The 20,753-nt window shown below is 36.9% G+C and overlaps 2 protein-coding genes across 2 annotated transcripts; both read right to left on the bottom strand.

Annotated features, from left to right (window-relative positions):
• Positions 1-2,683: 2,683 nt before the first annotated feature.
• Positions 2,684-5,160, bottom strand: LOC104085208 (probable trehalose-phosphate phosphatase H). The gene is made up of 10 exons (XM_009589196.4): positions 4,970-5,160; positions 4,597-4,864; positions 4,338-4,478; positions 4,068-4,232; positions 3,910-3,969; positions 3,704-3,805; positions 3,520-3,597; positions 3,254-3,394; positions 3,068-3,160; positions 2,684-2,923 (listed from the first exon to the last, which is right to left on the bottom strand). Exons 2-10 carry the CDS (start codon positions 4,843-4,845, stop codon positions 2,855-2,857), a joined length of 1,098 nt encoding a protein of 365 aa, XP_009587491.1. The 5' UTR covers positions 4,846-4,864; positions 4,970-5,160; the 3' UTR covers positions 2,684-2,854.
• A 12,433-nt stretch (positions 5,161-17,593) lies between these two features.
• LOC138910233 (uncharacterized) lies at positions 17,594-18,034 on the bottom strand. The gene has a single exon (XM_070201459.1). The coding sequence runs from the start codon at positions 18,032-18,034 to the stop codon at positions 17,594-17,596; it is 441 nt and encodes a 146-aa protein (XP_070057560.1).
• Between the last annotated feature and the right edge of the window lie 2,719 nt (positions 18,035-20,753).

The raw sequence follows: 20,753 nt of genomic DNA, 5'->3' as shown, positions 1-20,753 counted from the left end.
CTCGTTCCTTCTCTTTTTTTAAGACTTCCTAGGATCATTCATCTTCTCTACCTTCCAATTAAATTTAGTCTTACTTCTTGATTTCTGCCAGTATATAACTGTTCCTTCTACCCAATAATGTATAAAACCTATCACATACCACCTCCCACCCCCAAAGAAAAAGAAAAAGGGTAAAAAGACAATCTTTTGTCTCTACAATGTATATTTTATTGTTTACTTACTTTTTTCCATCTATCTGACACAAGTATATATGTTGATGCATAAAGTAATACGAGCATGTGCCAGATGTTAAAAAGGAACAAGAAGCATTGTCTTGTAAGGAGTTATTAAAACTTGCTATAAAGGTCACAAACTTTTGCTATGTCTGCAATGGAGAATACTACAGCCTATAAATCAACTTAATTTCTCAATTCCATCAATAATTGGTCCATTAGCTACTATAGGTTTGTAATGTGTCAATTTTATCTTGATTGGACAAGGCTATTAGACGCAAATGATAATACGACTATTAGTTATTCCGAGGCCTATAACAGCCCCCTATAATTCAAGAAACTTCTGGTCACAATCTCTAATCCTAGAAAAGTTTTAACAATTCACTATTACCAAATTAGGAAATATGAGTACTATTTTATCTCTTGAGCATGCGTTATAAACCTATGTTCTACCTGTGGCTAAAGTTTATGCCTGGCATGCCAAATTGCCAATGTGTGACAATTGACAGTAGATGTGTATGTGTTTTGTTTTAGAGATAAATGTGCCTATTATTTTTCTATAATGTGCAATGTCTGAGGCATGAATTTTATAAATAAAAAAATATTGTGACAAATGGAGAAATCTTATTATTCGACACAATATTATATGGTACATCTCATCAGTATCATATGGAAGAGTTCTTATCAAACTTTGATTGGTCTCTTAAATCGTGAAACCAGTTTGGATAAACATCTGAAAGATATGATATTGTTAACGAATCTCAACTAGTCATTTACTAATACCTTAAGTACTACTGTTTCTGACACTATTCAATTGTCTTTACAACTAATAAGTACACAGATGTCTCGCTGTTGTGCATGGTCTTCCATTAAGGCATATAGTGGAAGTAAGTATGGATAAAAATTTAAAACAATAGGATTAAAACAGCATTGTATTCGACAAATCAAATTCTAAGTTAGACAGTTTAAACTACTAAAGCGTTGTGTTCTTATTAAATATGTGTGCATGTGCGTGTCATTCGCCTATTATCAATCCTCCATCTTTGGAACTCAATCGTACATCTATATGCATGCAGTTACAATTTTCTGTGTGTTTTCAATACTGCTTTCAGGCTTAAACAATACCAGCCTATTTCTCACTCTTAAGTTCCCCAAAACCACAAAGGAAGACAAAAAGTAAAAGGTCTTCCCAACGATGTAATGCTTAAATGAAGAGAAAATAAAAGATTAACTATATAGTTTGAAGGTTTTCAATGGTCTATAGAAGAATTTCCTTACATTAATTAATGTGCAATTTGTTTACACCAAAAAAGAGAATAAGTGGCATTTCGATGTAATCTAATATTTGAACTCATTTTAGTATTATTTAAGTAGAAAAACTTGTTTTAATAGCATTTACAAATGATAGAATTGTATTAGATACCTTTATATAATTTTCTAGTTGTCGTATGACTTCTAATGTTGCCCTTGTTGAACTAATATTAAACTAGATCTAGGATATATATATATATATATATATATATATATATATATATATGAAGTGGAACCTTAGAGCAACAACGATAAAGTTATTCTGATAGGTCACAGGTTCGAGCCATAAAATCAGCCACTGATGTGTTAATCAAGGTAAACTACCTACATTATATCCTTGGGTGCGGCTCTTTGCTAAACCTTGCGTGAATGCAGCTGTTTCGTGCATCGGATTGCGCTTTTTAGATCTAGGATATATCTCTACCTTTACTGGGATATATCGGAAGATGATTTATATCGATTATTTACAGAATATTTTAGGCTCAATTTCAGTTCTATTTTTTCTGTGATTCTCGTTAATTCGATGCATTATTAACGAACTTATATAATATATCACTTTCTTTCTTATTACCTGCAAAACCATCTCAGTATTACTCGAAAGTTGTTCCACGCTTATATTCGATCCCCTCAATAGCGTAACTAAAAACGGAGAAAATGTTAGTGTTAAGAGTGTTTCGTCTTTCAAAGATGGTTTCCAACTCCAACAAGAAACATTTGCGTAAACTAAGACAAAGCCTCCACGTGAAAGGGTGTTGTTCTTGTCTCATTTTGCACCATAAAACATTTGAGCAGTCCATACAAATGCATGCGGTTTTCCAAATTCACATGCACAAATTGAACTAGTACATGCCAACACGTGTGCACCCAGATTTACATACGTATACTCCCTCCCATTTCTTTCTCTGGTCCTCCGTTGATTTGGCACGCTCCTTAAACAAATTATTTATTATGAATTAATTTATTAAATTATTTTTGTTAATGGTTATTAAAGTTATAACTCGAATAAATATTAGAAGCAATGAAGCATGTACTTAATTAATAGTAAGGGTAATATTGCAAGAAAATAATAAATCTCTAATATGAGAAAATAAAAGGATTTTTTTTGGTATAAGAGATTAGTAAAAGGAAAACTAGGGAGTATATAGGAGAGAAGGGAGAAGTGCACAATACTTTCTTATTGAATTTATATTCGGAAAATTACAAAATTTCTCCATTTTTCAATTACAATTGAGTCTTCCAAAAAGAAAAGGTGCTACAAAGCTCTTTAATTTCTAAACCCATCCCCAACAAAACTTCCAGGGTTAAAGGGTCGACTCTTAGTCTTCTGGGTTTTATTTCCTCTGATATCTTTGCAAGGACGATCTTTTCCACTCCACCAAACGGTTTAAAAAGTACATAACCTGCCATATTAAGAAATACCAACATATTAATATTCTGACAGTATATATTAGCAATAATTCTAATCATTTCTAAATCATTACGAAAGGACGTTAGAATAAAACAGTAACAATAATAATAGAGTACATATTTTCAAGTGTACTTGCCTCTAATGGCTCTTGCAAAGAATAGGAAGCATTCGTTTCTTTAGGTGATTTGGACACTAATATTCCAAAACCTTGTCCTCTGTCGCGCAAAACCTGATTATTTTCCATAACAAAATGTCAGTATAATTACTTCTTTTCAGAAATGCAAAGATTTTTTTTAAATATTATTATGACATAATAAAATACCTTGAAAGCATCTTCATCTGTTCGATCATCGCCAATGTATATAGGCAAAACATCATTTGAATTAGCATACCCTAATGATTCCAACAAAAATTCAAGTGCCTTTCCCTTGTCCCATTTAATGCTGGGACGAATCTCCAAAACCTGTTAATAAAACAATAAAAAAAACACGTTTAGTATGTATTTTTCATTTCTTTATTTTGTATTTAAAAAAACAGCTGTACTGTTTATATAATAATTAGGAAAAAATAAGAACTTAGAAATATCACCTTTCTTCCTTGGGTTAATCGTAGCTTTGGGTATTCCTTAGTCACTGACTTCACTTGCTCAGCTAATTCAGTCCACCTCTGAAGTTAAAAGTAAAAAAAAAAAATGAGAACTCAATTTACTCAGTCAAGTAAAACCAAGTGCTTACAAAAGGGAACTGAAGAGAGGTTAAAAAAGAAACTGTACCTTTTCTTCAACACGACGGAAATGTACGGATAAGCAGAATTTGTTGTTTTCCACTTTCGCTCCTGGTATAGATTTTGTTTTCTCCACTAAAGATTTATATACCTGAAAATGTTAAGTAAACGTTTCAACTTTTTTTCTATGATTATATACTATCTTGACAAAAAAACACTAGAAGCGAAGTAAAAAGTAAAAAAAAAAAAACCAACCTCATCAATCATGGGTAAAAATTCTCTGGCAGGTTGGCAGAGAACAGTTTGATTATTTCCCTGAATGGTTAAAAAATACAAAACATTATTATAAAAGAACAAAAAATAACATGGGATTAATATAGTAACAAGTTGATCTAGAAAAAAAAATTGCTCACATTTCTATATTTGCGTCCTTTAGCAGGCGCTTTGATGTCCATTCCATGACTTCCAGCATAATACAGTTCTGATAACTTTACAAAATTAAAGACTTTTGCTCTGCATCTTCCACTCACTATTGCTGTAGGAAAATACTTGGCTGTGTCTCTCACTGCTTCCCTCATCTATTTACCATAAACCAAACAAGGAATTAGTCTAATACTATAAGAAATTTTGATTAAGACTTCATTTGTTAAGTTTAGTGATAATTGGTAAAAAAGTAAACAAACCTCAGCAGTCATAAAAGCTTTGTCAGGATCATCAACAATGGGAGACAATGTACCATCATAGTCCAAAAACATTATTATTTGTTTCCCTTTTGAAGCATTTATAATTTCCTCGAACATGTCCAAAGCTGAGGGATGATGAACCTATTCAATTATTTTTTTTTTAAAAAGGAGAAGTTAAAACCACATAAAAAATCATTGTAATCCAATCCATTTATAGTTTTTTGTTTTAAACAAATTTACTAATGAATAAAAGACTCACAATCCAAGACTTGAGATTTTCAGTTTCAGAGGATCTACGAGGTGGGGAAGAAGCTCTCATGGAATCAAGTAAAGCAGTGATCCTATGATCTCCGGCAGCAGACTCAATGTTTTTGAATGTTTTCTTCGCCGGAACGGCGATGAATCTCCCCGGCGGCGGTAGTGGTCCGGGAACAGCCGGTGAGAACGATAAGAAAGAAGACTCCAACCCTGATCTTGGGTCAGAAACAATCACATTCTGGTTCGTCATTTTACCACACAAAATTACCCTGTATATGGTACAAACATGTAGTATTATATAATACCATACATAACTGATGAAATCGCATTAAATAGACGGACCAAAAAATCACACGAAAAAAAATGTAACGTACCTTGAAAAGATTAAAAAAACAGAGGAATTGGAATTTGAAAGAGAAGAAATTGGAGAGACACAGAGTCAGAGAATTGAATAATTAAACCTCTCTGTTTCTGTGTTTGTTTAAGTGAAAGAGAAAGAAAATAGAGAAGTAAAGAGCAAAGGGCCAAGAAAGAGAGACGAGAGTGAGAGAAGATTGTAAGTCACAGGGGAAGAAGAAAGGGAGAAAGACTGAATTTATAAGGTAGAGAGGGGCCACTAAAGGACGAATAAGGCACCCAAACTTTTTCTGCCTTTTATTTTGTTACCTTTTGTGCCCTCAAAGACGACTCAGCTATGCGTCGGACTATATTACTTTGGGTGCTATTTATTTTACTTTGTAATCTTAAATTGGAATTTAGTATATCTGCTAATGTGAACTGTTAAAAATTAAGAGCTAATGAAATGTAATTCAAACTTGATTTTGAGGACCTGTCAATTCAAAAGTCTTACGTTACTTTTTAATGTTATAGACGGTGGATTATTAGAGATGGAATACTTTGGTCTTCTTAATTTTTTGGATGAAATTCAGTTGTCTTACTTAGTAAAGTAAATTTGATTACATTAATTTATTTTTGAATTTTAGTGACATCTGCAAAATAAACAGAAAATACAAGTCAAAGTCAAAATGAGTAATTTTAGTCAAGATTAACATAATTTGAATGTCATAAAGCAATAAATGCTTAACATTTTGAAATAGAGAAGTCCTAAAAGAATCTCTCTCTTTTTTAATTTTTTTTTTTTAAACCGATTTTGTGTTGTTGAGGTGTATTAAAAAGGTTATGGAACCATATATTAAATGAGCCTCATAAATAGAAAATAAATACTTAACTCTTCTTAAAGAAGAAATGCAATAATGAATAGGAGTAGTGTAACATTTTGCATGTAAATACCCTTTATTTCCTTTTAGGTTCTTGGGTATGCCCAAGTCTAAAGACCTTGCACCACCGCCACGTCGCCATTTCAAATTTGTAGACGTTAGGTTATATATGGTCCTAATTTTGGTGACAGCTGGCTGTATCCTCAAAATACTCAATAGATTGGTTAATGAAGTTTGGAAATTTTACTAGCAAAAGGAAAAATACAATTTTAGGGATATCATATTTTCAACGTGAATTTAGGACTAAGGAGAAATTTCTAAATTCTAGCAATTATTCATGAAGTTTTCTTTATTTATACATGATACTTTGGTATCATTGGTTATGCATCAATATTCTTCCTCCATAGAAAAGGTTAAAAGTCGATAAAAATTTACTCACACTAGATATTTACACCTAGCATATGAATAATATTTGTCCTACATATAAGTTATTTATCATTTAACCATGATTAGCTGATATAAATCTATACTTTAATTTGAGACTCTCATGATTAAATTGCTTAAATTTGAAGTAAGTGGTGCAAAGAAGTATTTATCGGCTAAAGGCACATAGAATTTATTTTCCCATTTTTGCACTATATATGTTTGTGATTATTACTTCATTAGCGGAAAGAAATAGTTGGCTAATTATTAGTCAGTTCAACTCATTAGTTCATGACATGAAAGCGATTTTGGCAGATTAAGAAAAGTTGGACAAGAAAGTTTCATGTCAAGCTAGTACACTTACTTTTATATTTCAATAATAATTCACATTATTACTGCATGTCAACGTTAAGACCTTTGTTTATAAAGTTAAGATCTTAATTAGATGCTTCACAATGACTCATGTACCTTCAACTTCATACACACACACAAAATTAACCATTTCTCCAATCAAAAGGTGAGAAAAAGGAGTAAAACTTCCAATGATAATGAAATCCTTAACTTGTGGAAGGAGAGAACTCGTTTTCTTTTAATTAACCTTTAGTTTACAAATTACCCAATTACCCAAAAAGGGTAACTTGCTCTTTACTAATCCAAATTTTATGGGGGGAAACGTAGAGCTCGATCCTTTTGTGTATAATAATGCACGCATAGCAAAATTTACAGAAGTAGAATACAGACTTACAGGATTCACGTGCTAGTGAAACCAATAATCAGTAGAAAGTTGAAATGATTGTCTCTTAGTTTGCAAATATAGAACTTTTTTTTTTGGTATCGTCTCTTTAACTACAACTACAAGTAGAAGTTTCCATTTTACCAATGCACTTCGATTCTTTGGCTACTAACTTTAGCTTCCCAATAAGGGGCTCCCCAAAAACTTATGGGAAGTTTGTTTACGCAAGTTGTTAAATCATACTGAAAACATACATATGGAATTTCTAAATTAGGTAGAATCTTTATAAATCAAGAAGCTCAATCACTCTTACTGACAACTGAAAGGACGACGTTCTTTAAATAATTAAATTCCTTTCTATATATGGTAGTTGACAAGCCTGTGATGAAGCAGCCAGCTGAAGTGGACGAGGACGGGTGGACAAAAGTAGCTACTACGCGTTACAAAGGTAGACGGAATAAAAGCACTACCACTCGTGGAAAGAAAAAAGGAATTAAACCCTACTATAGTACTAAGGGTACTTGGTTTTTACTGCCTCTTAATTCTTGTTACTTAGTTTTCATATGTAAAACTATAGCAGAATGTCGTGAATTACTAATAGTTGAAAACAAAATTATAAAGTATCAATGAGAAACGTGCAAGGTATATTGTAACGCACATTATCACCCGGCCTACATTTACTCTCAGAAAGTACATAGAAGCAAACTCTTGATTCAATTAACTGGTTCATTCATCAATTTCAAATAGTAACATATTAAGAGTTTTATTTTGAATCGGTTCTTAATAATGACGAAGTATTTACTAGTATCATTTAGTTAAAAGTATTAAAAATTTATGAAAAACAACTTTTTCAGATTGATTAATGAGTATTTTGACGATTCGTAATAAGTTATTGTACTAAATTACAATAGATTAAAATATACTGATAGTGTATCTTTATTTTTCTGTTAAAAATGTAACGATGAGATCTTGTCCCAGCCCCCATTGCCTTCTTCCTACTGCCTTTCATTTCTAAGACCTAGGGTTCTTTTACAAACAAGACTTCAGCGAGCATATTAAATAGAATGGAAAACTTTTAAATGGGGATTTTAACACATCCTCTAAGTTTGCTTTAGGAATCAAAAACTTTCGTCAACTTTGAACCATTGTCATTTCTCCTCATATAAAAGTTGACCATTTTAAATATTTATTTTACTCTCTAGATTATTAACCTTTTATCTTTTTTTCCCTTTAATATCATGATTTTTTTATGTTAACTATGTTATGGACTTACCTATAGATAAATAAATATTTTTTCTAAAAAGACAAAAAGAATGAGAAATAGTAATCAAGCGTATAAGTTAATAACATTATAATAAAATAAATGAGAAAAAAAAATAGAGTAAATAATTTGCTTGTATCTGTAATTTTATTAATAGCAATCAAAGCTCAATCTATTTACACAATTGAAAAAAAAAGCTTTGTAAATTACGCCAATGCATATAATAAGAGATAATGGACGAAAAAATAGAGGTAGATTTTATAACATATTCCTCACAGTTATCTATTTATACTTTACATGAGTTGTGTACTACAATTTAGAATTTTTTTTATTAATGACAAAAAAATCAAAAAATCTTTATGCATAAAGGAGAATAAGAGAAAAACTGAAACTTAAAATCACAAACAGGCATACATTATATGCATACTTAATAAACGTGATATTAAATAATAATCAGAACATAGCGCTAAATTTTGTAATAAATTCATAATATTATTATTATATCTTTAATAATGTTAATGAGCTAAATTATTTTATGTAATAAGATATAATATTATTTTAATTAATTAACAGCTCGACCCTTCATTCAAATTGCACCCACAATTTTTTTCCTTTTACTTGGTTGTCAAGCTTCAACCACTAAGAATTGTCCTCATTTTAAACTGTAGACCTTTACAACTACAATATTTTTAATTAAATAACTTTACAAGTAAACATTTTTAATTAAATATCTCCTAAAAGTTCTTTAAAGCATCTTTCGCTTCTAGATACAGCCTTTAAGAAACATATAAAGTTATAAACAACCTGACCTAACCTGCCGAAATTAATTCAGCTTAAAACGTAACCCTTCATAATTAACGCCCCTTGACAACTGCAATTAAAACTAGCAGCCCCTGAAAACCTAACCAACTGCATGAAAATAAAAACCAGGAACTTCTTGTCGTCCTTTGTTTTTACAACGTTAATTAAAACAGCAATGTCTGCACGAACTCATATTTCCATTAGTTTCTCTCCTTTCCATTTTCATTGGGCCACATATGCACTTTCTTTCTTGCAAAAAAACAAAATGATAAAAAGAATCAATCTCTTGAGTGTTTTCGTGGAAATTCTGTTAGAACAAAACTTTCTTTTAGCGTGGCCGAGAGAATGTTCTCTCTAGGACTGGAGAGAAAAAAAGCGGAATATATTGGAAAAACAACTTTTGTAATTTCTTTTGTTGATTGAGTACTTAACAACTTTTGCATATTAATCGAACAAACGCCACGAAATCGACCGACCACGCCGATTGGTTGACGAGATAATATTCAAGGAGTATATAAAGTAAAAAGAAGTAGCCAAAGTTCCATTAAAGAGTTGAATCCTTTTCAATTATTTTTATTCTCCTTCTTGGTATTGGGATTTGAGAAAACTCGCTAGAGATTCTTTTGGAGTCTTTCTTAAAATAGTGACATGTTATTTGAAGTTTGAACTTCGTTCCCTTTCCTTTTTTATATACGATCAAAATCGAGTTTGCTCTTCGTATGACTAATCGAGACTGAAATATAATAGGCCAAGGTTCGAACTCGTATAATATCGAACCATAATGCGAGGTTTGAGTGCCGAGCTTGTGACCTAGAGACCGATTAAGATCGAGATCCTCCAAGATCGAGATCGAGTAAGACCGAGGAAAGCTTATCGAGCCAAAAAATAGAAAGCCGGAATAGCCGCAATTGGGCGAGAATCACGGCGGAAATCCCGACGCATATCAAGGAGAAACCAATTAATTAACCTATCATGAGATTCCTTACTTTATTTAGAATTATATCAAGAGTAGGACTCTCCTGCTATATAAAGGGGATCTGATCATTTGTAAAAGAGGATGACATTTTACGCAGTACAAAGCAATATACTGCCTTCTTTCAGCTTTCAATATTTTTTACTCTGTTCATATACTAGCGGAATCTTCACTTTGTTCGAGGGTGACCTACTCGAGGGCCAAAGCTATATGATTCGTTTGGTTTGTATTTATTTCTTTCTACAGTCAATTTCAATATCAATTTATATGTTTTCTCAGTTTGCGCCAAGTTATATCACGTATTCTTAGAGTCACGTATAAATTCAATTGTTATCCGTTTTTCGGGTAAACACCTTTATTTTTACATATGTTCTAAATGCAATGGCTCCCTTTCTATTCCCAAAGCCTTTAACCAATGAACAGACGAAAACGGAGGCCATGAAGATGCTTAATTTGACGTTCACTAATGATTTTTTCTTCTTCTTCATGTCGTATATTGGGAGGAGATATAGAATAAGTAATTAAAAAAAGAAAGAATATAGTATATAACATTAGAGTTAAGATTGTCAAAAAAGAGAGTTAGGCAAATTAAACGGTACTATATATATATATATACCAGGTTCAAAGAAATGAATCTTTGATTTCAGACCTTTTGAAAAATAAATTGGGAATAACTTTTAGGTTAAGAAACTTTCCTTCGTGCTTCCTCCTTGTATCTAGCTTTGAGCATCCCAATACGAAGAGAGGCCTAACTCGAATTTTGACTTGAATTTGTATTGACATATCTTTGTGAACGAAATTACTAGTAGTCAATGTTAACGGCATATAATCATGTGACTAGATACTTTTGTGTCAATGATACGGGGTGGTAAATAATTTTTTAAATTATTTCTAGTATTAATTTATAATTAAGAAACTATAAAGTGGAATAAAAGAATTCTGTAAAATCACCTCAAATAAAAAATAAAAAAAAGATGTGGAATCTTGGCAAAGAATTTGACAATGCAGAGTAATAGGACCTGAATTTGGAATTATGGATGTTAAATATACTAGAATGAGAATATTTACAAATAAGTTCTTCGGCATTACCATTATTAATATTTGTAGTATCAAGTAAAAAACAAATTGATACTAACCTTCAATTAAGTAAGACGCATGCATCGACAAAATCGTTTCTGGATTATTATTTAACTTTCTCCCATTATTATAAAGAAGAAGTTCTATTATTCTTCTGTTACAAAAAGATATTCTCTTTGACGCGAAAATAATGATCAGATTTGTGTATGAGAATTAAATTCTTAACATTAATCAGTTTGATTTTGGATACTGATTGCTCCAATTCTTAAAAGGAATATCCAAATAATGTTTTCTATGAAAGTTTATATGAGCAATTGGCTTTTTAAAAATTATACTAACACTAAAAGATATTTGAGATAGTAATTGTATACGGTAAAAACCGGTTAGTCCTTCGTACGAAGTGGTTGAAATGGTAATGCATTGGATCGAAGATCAGGTTGAGGTCCGAAGTCAGGTCATCAAGCTTCGAGCCCTAGGGACCGATCAATGTCGAGCTCGATAATGTTATCGAGCTCAAATCCAAATCGAACTATGATGAAGTTATCGAGTTTATGAGGCAGAGACTGACCAACACTGTCTCCGAATCAATACAAGGCTCCGAATCAGAATCGAGCTCGAGTTGATATCAAGCTCGAGACAATATCGAGCTCATAGACAAGAGCCGTTGCAACCACAATAGGGGAGAGAATCTTAGCAGCAATTATGGAAAAGCTGATTTATCATGGGTCTCTCACTATGTATTTTAAATTGTATCTAAAGTAGGATCCCTCCACTATAAAGGGGTTGGTTATTATTTCTGTAAAGGATCAAGTTTTGCATATATTGTAACTGAGATATCATACATTCCTATATTGAAGAATTATCCTTTCTAAACTTCATAGATTGATTCATCTTGCTTAATCCATAAATCATCTTCTTTCCGACTTTAGTTATTTTTCATTCATTACAGTCAATATTTAATATTTCTATTCATCCTTATGATTTGTGTCAAGTTATATCACATATCCTTAGAACTACGTACAAATTCAACTCTATCCGTTTTTCAGGTAAACAGTTTGGTGCCCACCGTGGGGCTAAGGATAATAGTGATTATTTGATACGAATCTGCAAAAACACACCGTTTTGCGCTTGTTTTTGGAAGTATCTTTGATTTTGGATTAGCAACGATGAGTTCTCAATTAAATGGCCTTACCTATCGACAACGAAGTTGGCTTTCAAGGTGAGAACAACAACTTGACGCCCAGGACAGAAAGGCCGCTTATCGATGCCGTTGGGGCTCTAGCCGAAGTACCATTTGATGTCAATTCACATATGGCCATTGAGACAAACCAACGTTCTGAACCTAAAAATAGCTTTCATGGTGGTACTCGATCTGCAGCTCAAGAAACCCATAACATTGAGGAAAACGGAATCAGCTTGCGTATGATTTTCGAAATATTGCAAACTCAACATATAGTGATAGCTCAGCTACAGAGTTAAACCCAGGTACCGAGCAGGCCGGAGCCCGATCCACTCCGAGAAGTCACCCACAGAACGGAACCAGCTATAGTAAGGTCAAATGAGCAAGAGTTGGGGACTAGTCCCGAAATTGCTAAGATGTTCGAAGAACTGACCAAACGAATAGAATCAGGAGAAAGGAGGATCGAGGCAAACGACAAAAAGGTGGAAACATATAACTCCAGGGTTGATCAGATCCCTGGGGTACCAACGATATTAAAGGGCTTAGATTCCAAACAATTTACACAAAAGCCTTTCTCCCCGAGCGCGGCTCCTAAACCGATCCCAAAGAAATTCCGCATGCCCGAGATTCCTAAATATAATGGAACGACCGATCCCAACGAACATGTCACCTCTTACACATGTGCCATCAAAGGGAATGATCTAGAGGACGATGAGATCGAATCTGTATTATTGAAAACATTCAGTGAAACCTTGACAAAGGGAGCAATGATATGGTACCATAATTTACCGCCTAACTCTATCGATTCTTTTGCTTTGCTTACAATTTTTTTCGTAAAAGCACATGCTGGGGCCATAAAGATCGAGACCAGGAAGTCGGACCTATTCAAGGTAAGACAAAAGAATAAAGAGATGCTAAGAGAATTCGTATCTCGTTTCCAAATGGAACGAATGGATCTACCACCAATCACAGACGATTGGGTTGTTCAAGCTTTCACTCAAGGTCTAAACGAACAAAGCTCGATGGCTTCACGTCGGTTAAAGCATAACCTGATCGAATACCCAGATATTACTTGGGCTAATGTGCATAATCAATATCAATCCAAAATACGGGTCGAAGACGACCAGTTGGATTCTGGGTCCGTTATTAAAAGGGCTGCCAACTGAGAACAGAGGTCGATCAAAGACCGATACGGGCCGTATAATGGAAATCCTACAAGCTCGGTGTGATAAACGGCTAAAACGATACTACTGCTAAGGTACGACCCCCATGTTCAATTATATTTCTAAACTAACCCTGGCAAGCGTTCGACCAAAGACAAGGATTAATGAATTCGATTAGGAACAAAGATGGATTATTCAACACGAAGCCTTAGGTCGGAAAGCACGCGTTGCACTCTTTTTCTCTTAGACCGGTTTTGTCCCGAATGGGTTTTTCGGCAAGGTTTTTTAATGAGGCAACCATTGATCGTGCTAACTATGAACAATTCGACAGTATCCGAGGCCTCCTTACAATCAACCTCAAATACTGGGGGGCATACCATTGTCATTGAACATATCAACGATGATTATCAAGTATGGTGCAAAGGAAGTTACTACGTTATTTCATGGCAACAGGGTCTCGACAGGAAAAATTATAAGTGCCAAATGATCAAACGAGCCATGCCCATGTAGTTGGCCCGATCCCTGACACAAAACATGAATACATGTATAGTGACTTACAAAGAAAAATTTCTTCTTTACCGATGTCTTAGAAAAATTCCTCTATTTCGAGATCTATTATGCAAACAAGCTTAAGGGCCGACCATTACCCCATGAATCGGGGACTGCCAACCGAAAAATCAACGAGTTCAAGCAACCATTCTCACTCGGGGACTATCTACGAAGCCCAAGGGCTACCCTATTTCGAGTTCGAGCAAACACTCACTCGACCATTAAGCCTACGGGCTACATCACTTTGAGTTCGAGCAAGCACTCACTCGACCATTAAGCCTACGGGCTACATTACTTCGAGTTCGAATTACTCGGTCGACTAATATCCCTACGGGCTACATCACTTCGAGTTCGAGCAAACACTCACTCAACTACTAAGCCTACGGGCTACACTTATTTTGAGTTCGAGAAATCACACACTTAACCATTAAGCCTACGGGTTACGTTACTTCGAGTTCGAGCAATCACTTACTCGACTACTAAGCCTACGGGCTACTCTTATTTCTAGTCCGAGCAATCACTCACTCGACTACTAAGCCTACAGGCTACTCTTACTTCGAGTTCGAGCAATCACTCACTCGACTACTAATCCTATGGGCTACTCTTACTTCGAGTTCGAGCAAACACTCACTCGACTACTAAGCCTACGAACAACTCTTATTTTGAGTTCATGAAATCACTCACTCAACCATTAAGCCTACGGGCTACGTTACTTCGAGTTCGAGCAATTACTCACTCAACTACTAAGCCTATGGGCTACACTTATTTCGAGTTCGAGCAATCACTCACTCGACTACTAAGCCTACGGGCTACTCTTACTTCGAGTTCGAAATCACTCACTCAACTACTAAGCTTACGGGCTACTCTTACTTCGAGTTCGATCAAACACTCACTCGACTACTAAGCCTACGGGCTTCTCTTATTTTGAGTTCGAAAAATCACTCACTCAACCATTAAGCCTACTAGCTACGTTACTTCGAGTTCGAGCAAACACTCACTCGACTACTAAGTATATGAGCTACTCTTACTTCGAGTTCAAGAAACCACTCACTCGACTACTAAGCCTACGGGCTACTGTTGCTTCGAGTTCGAGTAAAACCTCACTCGACTATAAAGCCTAAGGGCTACCCCGACTCTAGTTCGAGCAACCATTCTCACTCGAGGACTATCTACGAATCCCAAGGGCTACCTTATTTAGAGTTCGAGAAATCACTCACTCAACCATTAAGCCTACGGGCTACACTTATTTTGAGTTTGAGAAATCACACACTTAACCATTAAGCCTACGGGCTACGTTACTTTGAGTTCGAGCAATCACTTACTCGACTACTAAGCCTACGGGCTACTCTTATTTCGAGTCCGAGCAATCACTCACTCGACTACTAAGCCTACAGGCTACTCTTACTTCGAGTTCGAGCAATCACTCACTCGACTACTAAGCCTACGGGCTACTCTTACTTCAAGTTCGAGCAAACACTCACTCGACTACTAAGCCTACGAACAACTCTTATTTTGAGTTCATGAAATCACTCACTCAACCATTAAGCCTACGGGCTACGTTACTTCGAGTTCGAGCAATTACTCACTCAACTACTAAGCCTACGGGCTACTCTTATTTCGAGTTCGAGCAATCACTCACTCGACTACTAAGCCTACGGGCTACTCTTACTTCGAGTTCGAGCAATCACTCACTCAACTACTAAGCCTACGGGCTACTCTTACTTCGAGTTCGATCAAACACTCACTCGACTACTAAGCCTACGGGCTTCTCTTATTTTGAGTTCAAAAAATCACTCACTCAACCATTAAGCCTACTAGCTACGTTACTTCGAGTTCGAGCAAACACTCACTCGACTACTAAGCCACGAGCTACTCTTACTTCGAGTTCGAGCAAACACTCACTCGACTACTAAGTATACGAGCAACTCTTACTTCGAGTTCAAGAAACCACTCACTCGACTACTAAGCCTACGGGCTACTGTTACTTCGAGTTCGAGTAAAACCTCACTCGACTATAAAGCCTAAGGGCTACCTCGACTCTAGTTCGAGCAACCATTCTCACTCGAGGACTATCTACGAATCCCAAGGGCTACCTCATTTAGAGTTCGAGAAATCACTCACTCAACCATTAAGCCTACGGGCTACTCTTATTTTGAGTTAGAGAAATCACTCACTCAACCATTAAGCCTACGGGCTACGTTACTTCAAGTTCGAGCAATCACTCCTCGACTACTAAGCCTACGGGCTACTCTTATTTTGAGTTCGAGCAATCACTCACTCGACTACTAAGCCTACGGGATACTCTTACTTCGAGTTCGAGCAATCACTTACTCGACTACTAAGCTTACGGGCTACTCTTACTTCGAGTTTGAGCAAACACTCACTCGACTACTAAGCCTACATACTACTCTTATTTTGAGTTTGAGAAATCACTCACTCAACCATTAAGCTTACGGGCTACGTTACTTCGAGTTCGAGCAATCACTCACTCGACTACTAAGACTACGGGCTACTCTTATTTCAACTTCGAGCAATCACTCACTCGACTACTAAGCCTACGGGCTACTCTTACTTCGAGTTCGAGCAATCACTCACTCGACTACTAAGCCTACGGGCTACTCTTACTTCGAGTTCGAGCAAACACTCACTCGACTACTAAGCCTACGAACAACTCTTATTTTGAGTTCATGAAATCACTCACTCAACCATTAAGCCTACGGGTTATGTTACTTCGAGTTCGAGCAAATAATCACTCGACTACTAAGCCTACGGGCTACTCTTACTTCGAGTTTGAGCAAACACTCACTCGACTACTAAGCATACGGGCTACTCTTACTTCGAGTTCGAGCAATCACTCACTCAACTACTAAGCCTACAGGCTACTCTTACTTCGAGTTAGAGCAAATACTCACTCGACTACTAAGACTATGAGCTACTCTTGTTTCGAGTTCGAGAAAATACTCACTCGACCATTAAGCCTACGGTCTATATTACTTCGAGTTCGAATCATTCACTCGATTAATAAAGCCTACGGGCTACATCACTTCGAGTTCGAGCAAGCACTCACTCGACTACTAAGCCTACGGGCTACATTACTTCGAGTTCGACTCACTCACTCGACTACTAAGCCTACGGGCTACTTTTATTTCGAGTTCGAGCAAGCTCTCATTTGACTACTAAGCCTACGGGCTACATTACTTCGAGTTCCAATCACTCGCTCGACTACTAAGCCTACGGGCTACATTACTTCGGGTTCGAATCACTCACTCGACTACTAAGACTTAGGGCTACTTTTATTTCCAGTTCGAGCAAGCTCTCATTCGACTACTAAGCCTACGGGCTACATTACTTCGAGTTCCAATCACTCGCCCAGCTACTAAGCCTACAGGATACCTCATTTCAAGTTTGAGCTAGCACTCACTCGGTTATCAAGGCTACAAGGTCCTAATTCGATCAAATTGCCTAAAGCCTTATGAAAATCTTCATAAGACATGAATGAAACAAAATCTTCACAAGGCAGAAAATAAAACAGAGACAAGTCAGGAAAAGAAAAGATATTATATATATATATACAAGATTGTTTGCAAGATTGTTTACAACGTTCGAAATGGAAACTAAGTGCTAAGTTTCTTGGTTATCTCCGGAGGCGATCTCTTCTCCATCGGGCTCCTCCACACTCTCGGACCCGCTCTTGCTCCTATCATCATCATCATCATTATCATCATCATCGGAAGCCAAAGCATCAGCATCGGCTTCGAGCTCTTTAGCCCTTTTAATCTCTTTGGAGAGATCGAAACCTCGAGCATGGATCTCCTCAAGGGTCTCCCTCCGAGATCGGCATTTAGAAAGTTTAGCAACCCAATGTGCTCGAGTGTTGGCGGTTTCAGCTACCTCTCTTGCTTGTACCTGAGCAGCTTCAGCATCGGCCCGATAGAATGCCATGAATGCATCCGTATCGGCCTTTGCCTTCTCGGCGTCAGATTTGGCCTTGGCAAGTTCGGAGGCCAATCGAGCCTCGAGCTCCTCTATTCTTCTTGCCTGAACCAATCTTCTCTCCTTCATACTTTGAAGTCGATTTTCAGTCGATGATAATTGGGCTCGAGCAGCCTCTTTCTCTGCAGCAAAGCCTTTATCACATCGACCTCCTCACGGAGTTTCCCGATCATCTCAAGTTTGTGCTGCAGATGTGAGACCGAAAAATTAGCTATCGTTCCGGTATCGAGCCCATAGGCTTTTAATAGTATCATTACCTGCTCGGACAGATCGGTCTGATCTTGGTGAGCCTTGACCAACTCAGCACGGAGGTCTTTGATATCCTCTCCCATTTGCCCTAAAAGGAGTTTAAGGGTGTTCCTCTCCTCCGTGATCCGTTGAAGGTCGACCTCGTATCGACGTAGCTCGGTTCGAGACTGAGAACAGGCTTCTCGATGAATTGCAGTGCCTACAAAGAAAGAATAAATGAAGTTAGAAAATAAAAACAAGCATAAAGCCAATACCAACAAAGTAAGTTAAGGCTTACCGGATTCAAAACCTGCTACACTCCGAAAAAAAGATCTGATACATCACTAGTGCAGGCAACGTCCTCGACACCGGTAAACAAATCACAAAAAGGGTCCTCTCCCTCATGAGATCCATCTAACTCGAGGGCCCCCAAAGCTTGGGCTTCCTGAATCGCCCCTTTGGAAAAAGCAGGGAAAGTGGGTGATTCTTCTATTATTACTACCCCAAGTGAGTCGCTTGGGGCGTTCTCTTCGGTTCTAAGAGATTCAGGGACGGCCCCTTCAAACATATCCACCATCTGTTGACTTCGATGGGAGATATCCTCGATCTCCAATGTCTCGGGGACTTTGCCCGAATCTTTCTCCGATGTACCCTTAGTTCGAGGCGGAGCCTTGTAAACCACCATCGATCTAGCGGCTTGTGTGGCATCGATGGTTTTCTTCACTCGAGCCACCAGTACGGACCCATCATCTTTTGTTTCTTCCTCGTCTTCATCCCTTTTAAAGGGATGGTATTCTTTCTCGACTTACGAGCCTTCGGTTTTGGATTTTCACAAGTAGATGCCCTTTTTTCTCTTATTGTCCTTTGTCGGTTTAGAAACCGGGGCGAAAGTTTCCTCTTCACCAGACTGGGGTCTCAAAACCACATCCTTGCCTAGACCTACACACAAGAAAATTAATTTGAGTGTATCGAAAATAGTTCGAACTATAGATGATGCGAGAAAGGAGATTACCATAATTTTTGGCCTCCCATCGGTCCTTTGATAAATCGCACCATGAGCGCTCGACGCACGTAGAAGTCAAAGACAGGGCCCGTACCCAGTCCTTGAGATCAGGAACCGCACCGAGCAGCCAAGGAACTGCTACACCACAAAAGGGGATATCAGTAAGAAAGGAAACGAAGGGGCAAAACAATGGGAAATAACAGCAGAGTTAAACTTGCCAGAAAATTTCGCGTCCTTTACAATGATAACTAGGCTCACTATTTATAGTTGTGTCTAGGGAAGGAGGTCCTAGGATTGTGCTATCCTTTAGTGTCAATTATGAGGGTCATTGATAAAGATGTAACGGTGAATATAAATGCCAAATTCTCTGTAACGGGCTGTCGCTCTTAATGCTGCAGAATATTCCTTATTAAATGCTACCGGACGCTGAGCATTTAATACACCTTTATGAACATTATCCCTCCCGGTGACGAGCAGAATAGCTGTGTTCGGTCTTCGGCCATCCCCGTCTAGGGTTCCACGTGTCTTTCCTTTAAATGACCACGTGGCATATCATATTTCACCCTATACAGATAGTCCCCCTGCTTCTCAGTGGCATAACTTTGTGTTATCGGGAAGTTGGTAGAAACACTCTTTTTGCGGGAATTACTATAACTTCCTATGAAAGCTTCTGACGGTTAATTAGATGCACGTCTCTCCGCATTTAATGCCCCAAACATGCGTCATCCCATGATCTAGCACAACTTTTGTCGTTTATCGAAGTAATCATGGCTATGAATTTAGCCGCCAAAATTTTACTTATACACATCATTCTTTTCCTTTGCATCTCATAATTTTTTGAACTTCTGATTTGCTTCTTTGTTCTCCATCCTTTCTCTAATTCTCTTCAAACAAAAACTTTTTCCTTCTTCTTATTCAATGGCTTCTTTCTCCAAGCGTGTGGGTTTTTCAAAGAACAAGAACAAAGTCGAGGACTCTACTCCTCCAACGGTAGGTTCCATCATCCAAAGGAGACTCATTACCACAAAGGACTTAGAAGAGAAATTCTCTACTACTAACCCTCGTACATGGGATGTTATTAGGTACCCTTCTTCCATTCGTCCTTCCAGTATTCCTGCTTTGAAGGAAGACTACCGATGTCATGAGTTGGATATCATTGTTCCTGATCTATCGGGGTGAGTGACCCTTCCCAAGGAAGGTTGTACATACTTTTACACATATATCTTTACTTTGGGTGCATTTTCTTTGAATGTAGAGCTTAATTCCGTGATTGTGGAGTTTTGTCTTCGCTACCAGGTGTGTTTGGCACAGGTAAGTCCTTCAGTGTGGAGGGCGATCGCCTGTCTTCGACGCTTGTGCCAGGAGACTGGAGAGGAGCTAACCTTAGCTCATATGATGAATCTCTATTCTAATCTTCCGCGGGGGAATGATAAACCTCTGCAAGCGTGGCAATCATGCTTTGTTGTCTAGCATGGATGATAACGACCGTGGATAGATGGAACAGTTCATTGCAGTCGCCACCGATGACATCATTCCTGCAACGGCTTTATCCTTTTC

The sequence above is a fragment of the Nicotiana tomentosiformis genome, chromosome 4, assembly GCF_000390325.3.
Source record: "Nicotiana tomentosiformis chromosome 4, ASM39032v3, whole genome shotgun sequence".
NCBI classification, from domain to species: domain Eukaryota; kingdom Viridiplantae; phylum Streptophyta; class Magnoliopsida; order Solanales; family Solanaceae; genus Nicotiana; species Nicotiana tomentosiformis.
This window is presented reverse-complemented; position numbering and strand designations above follow the sequence as displayed.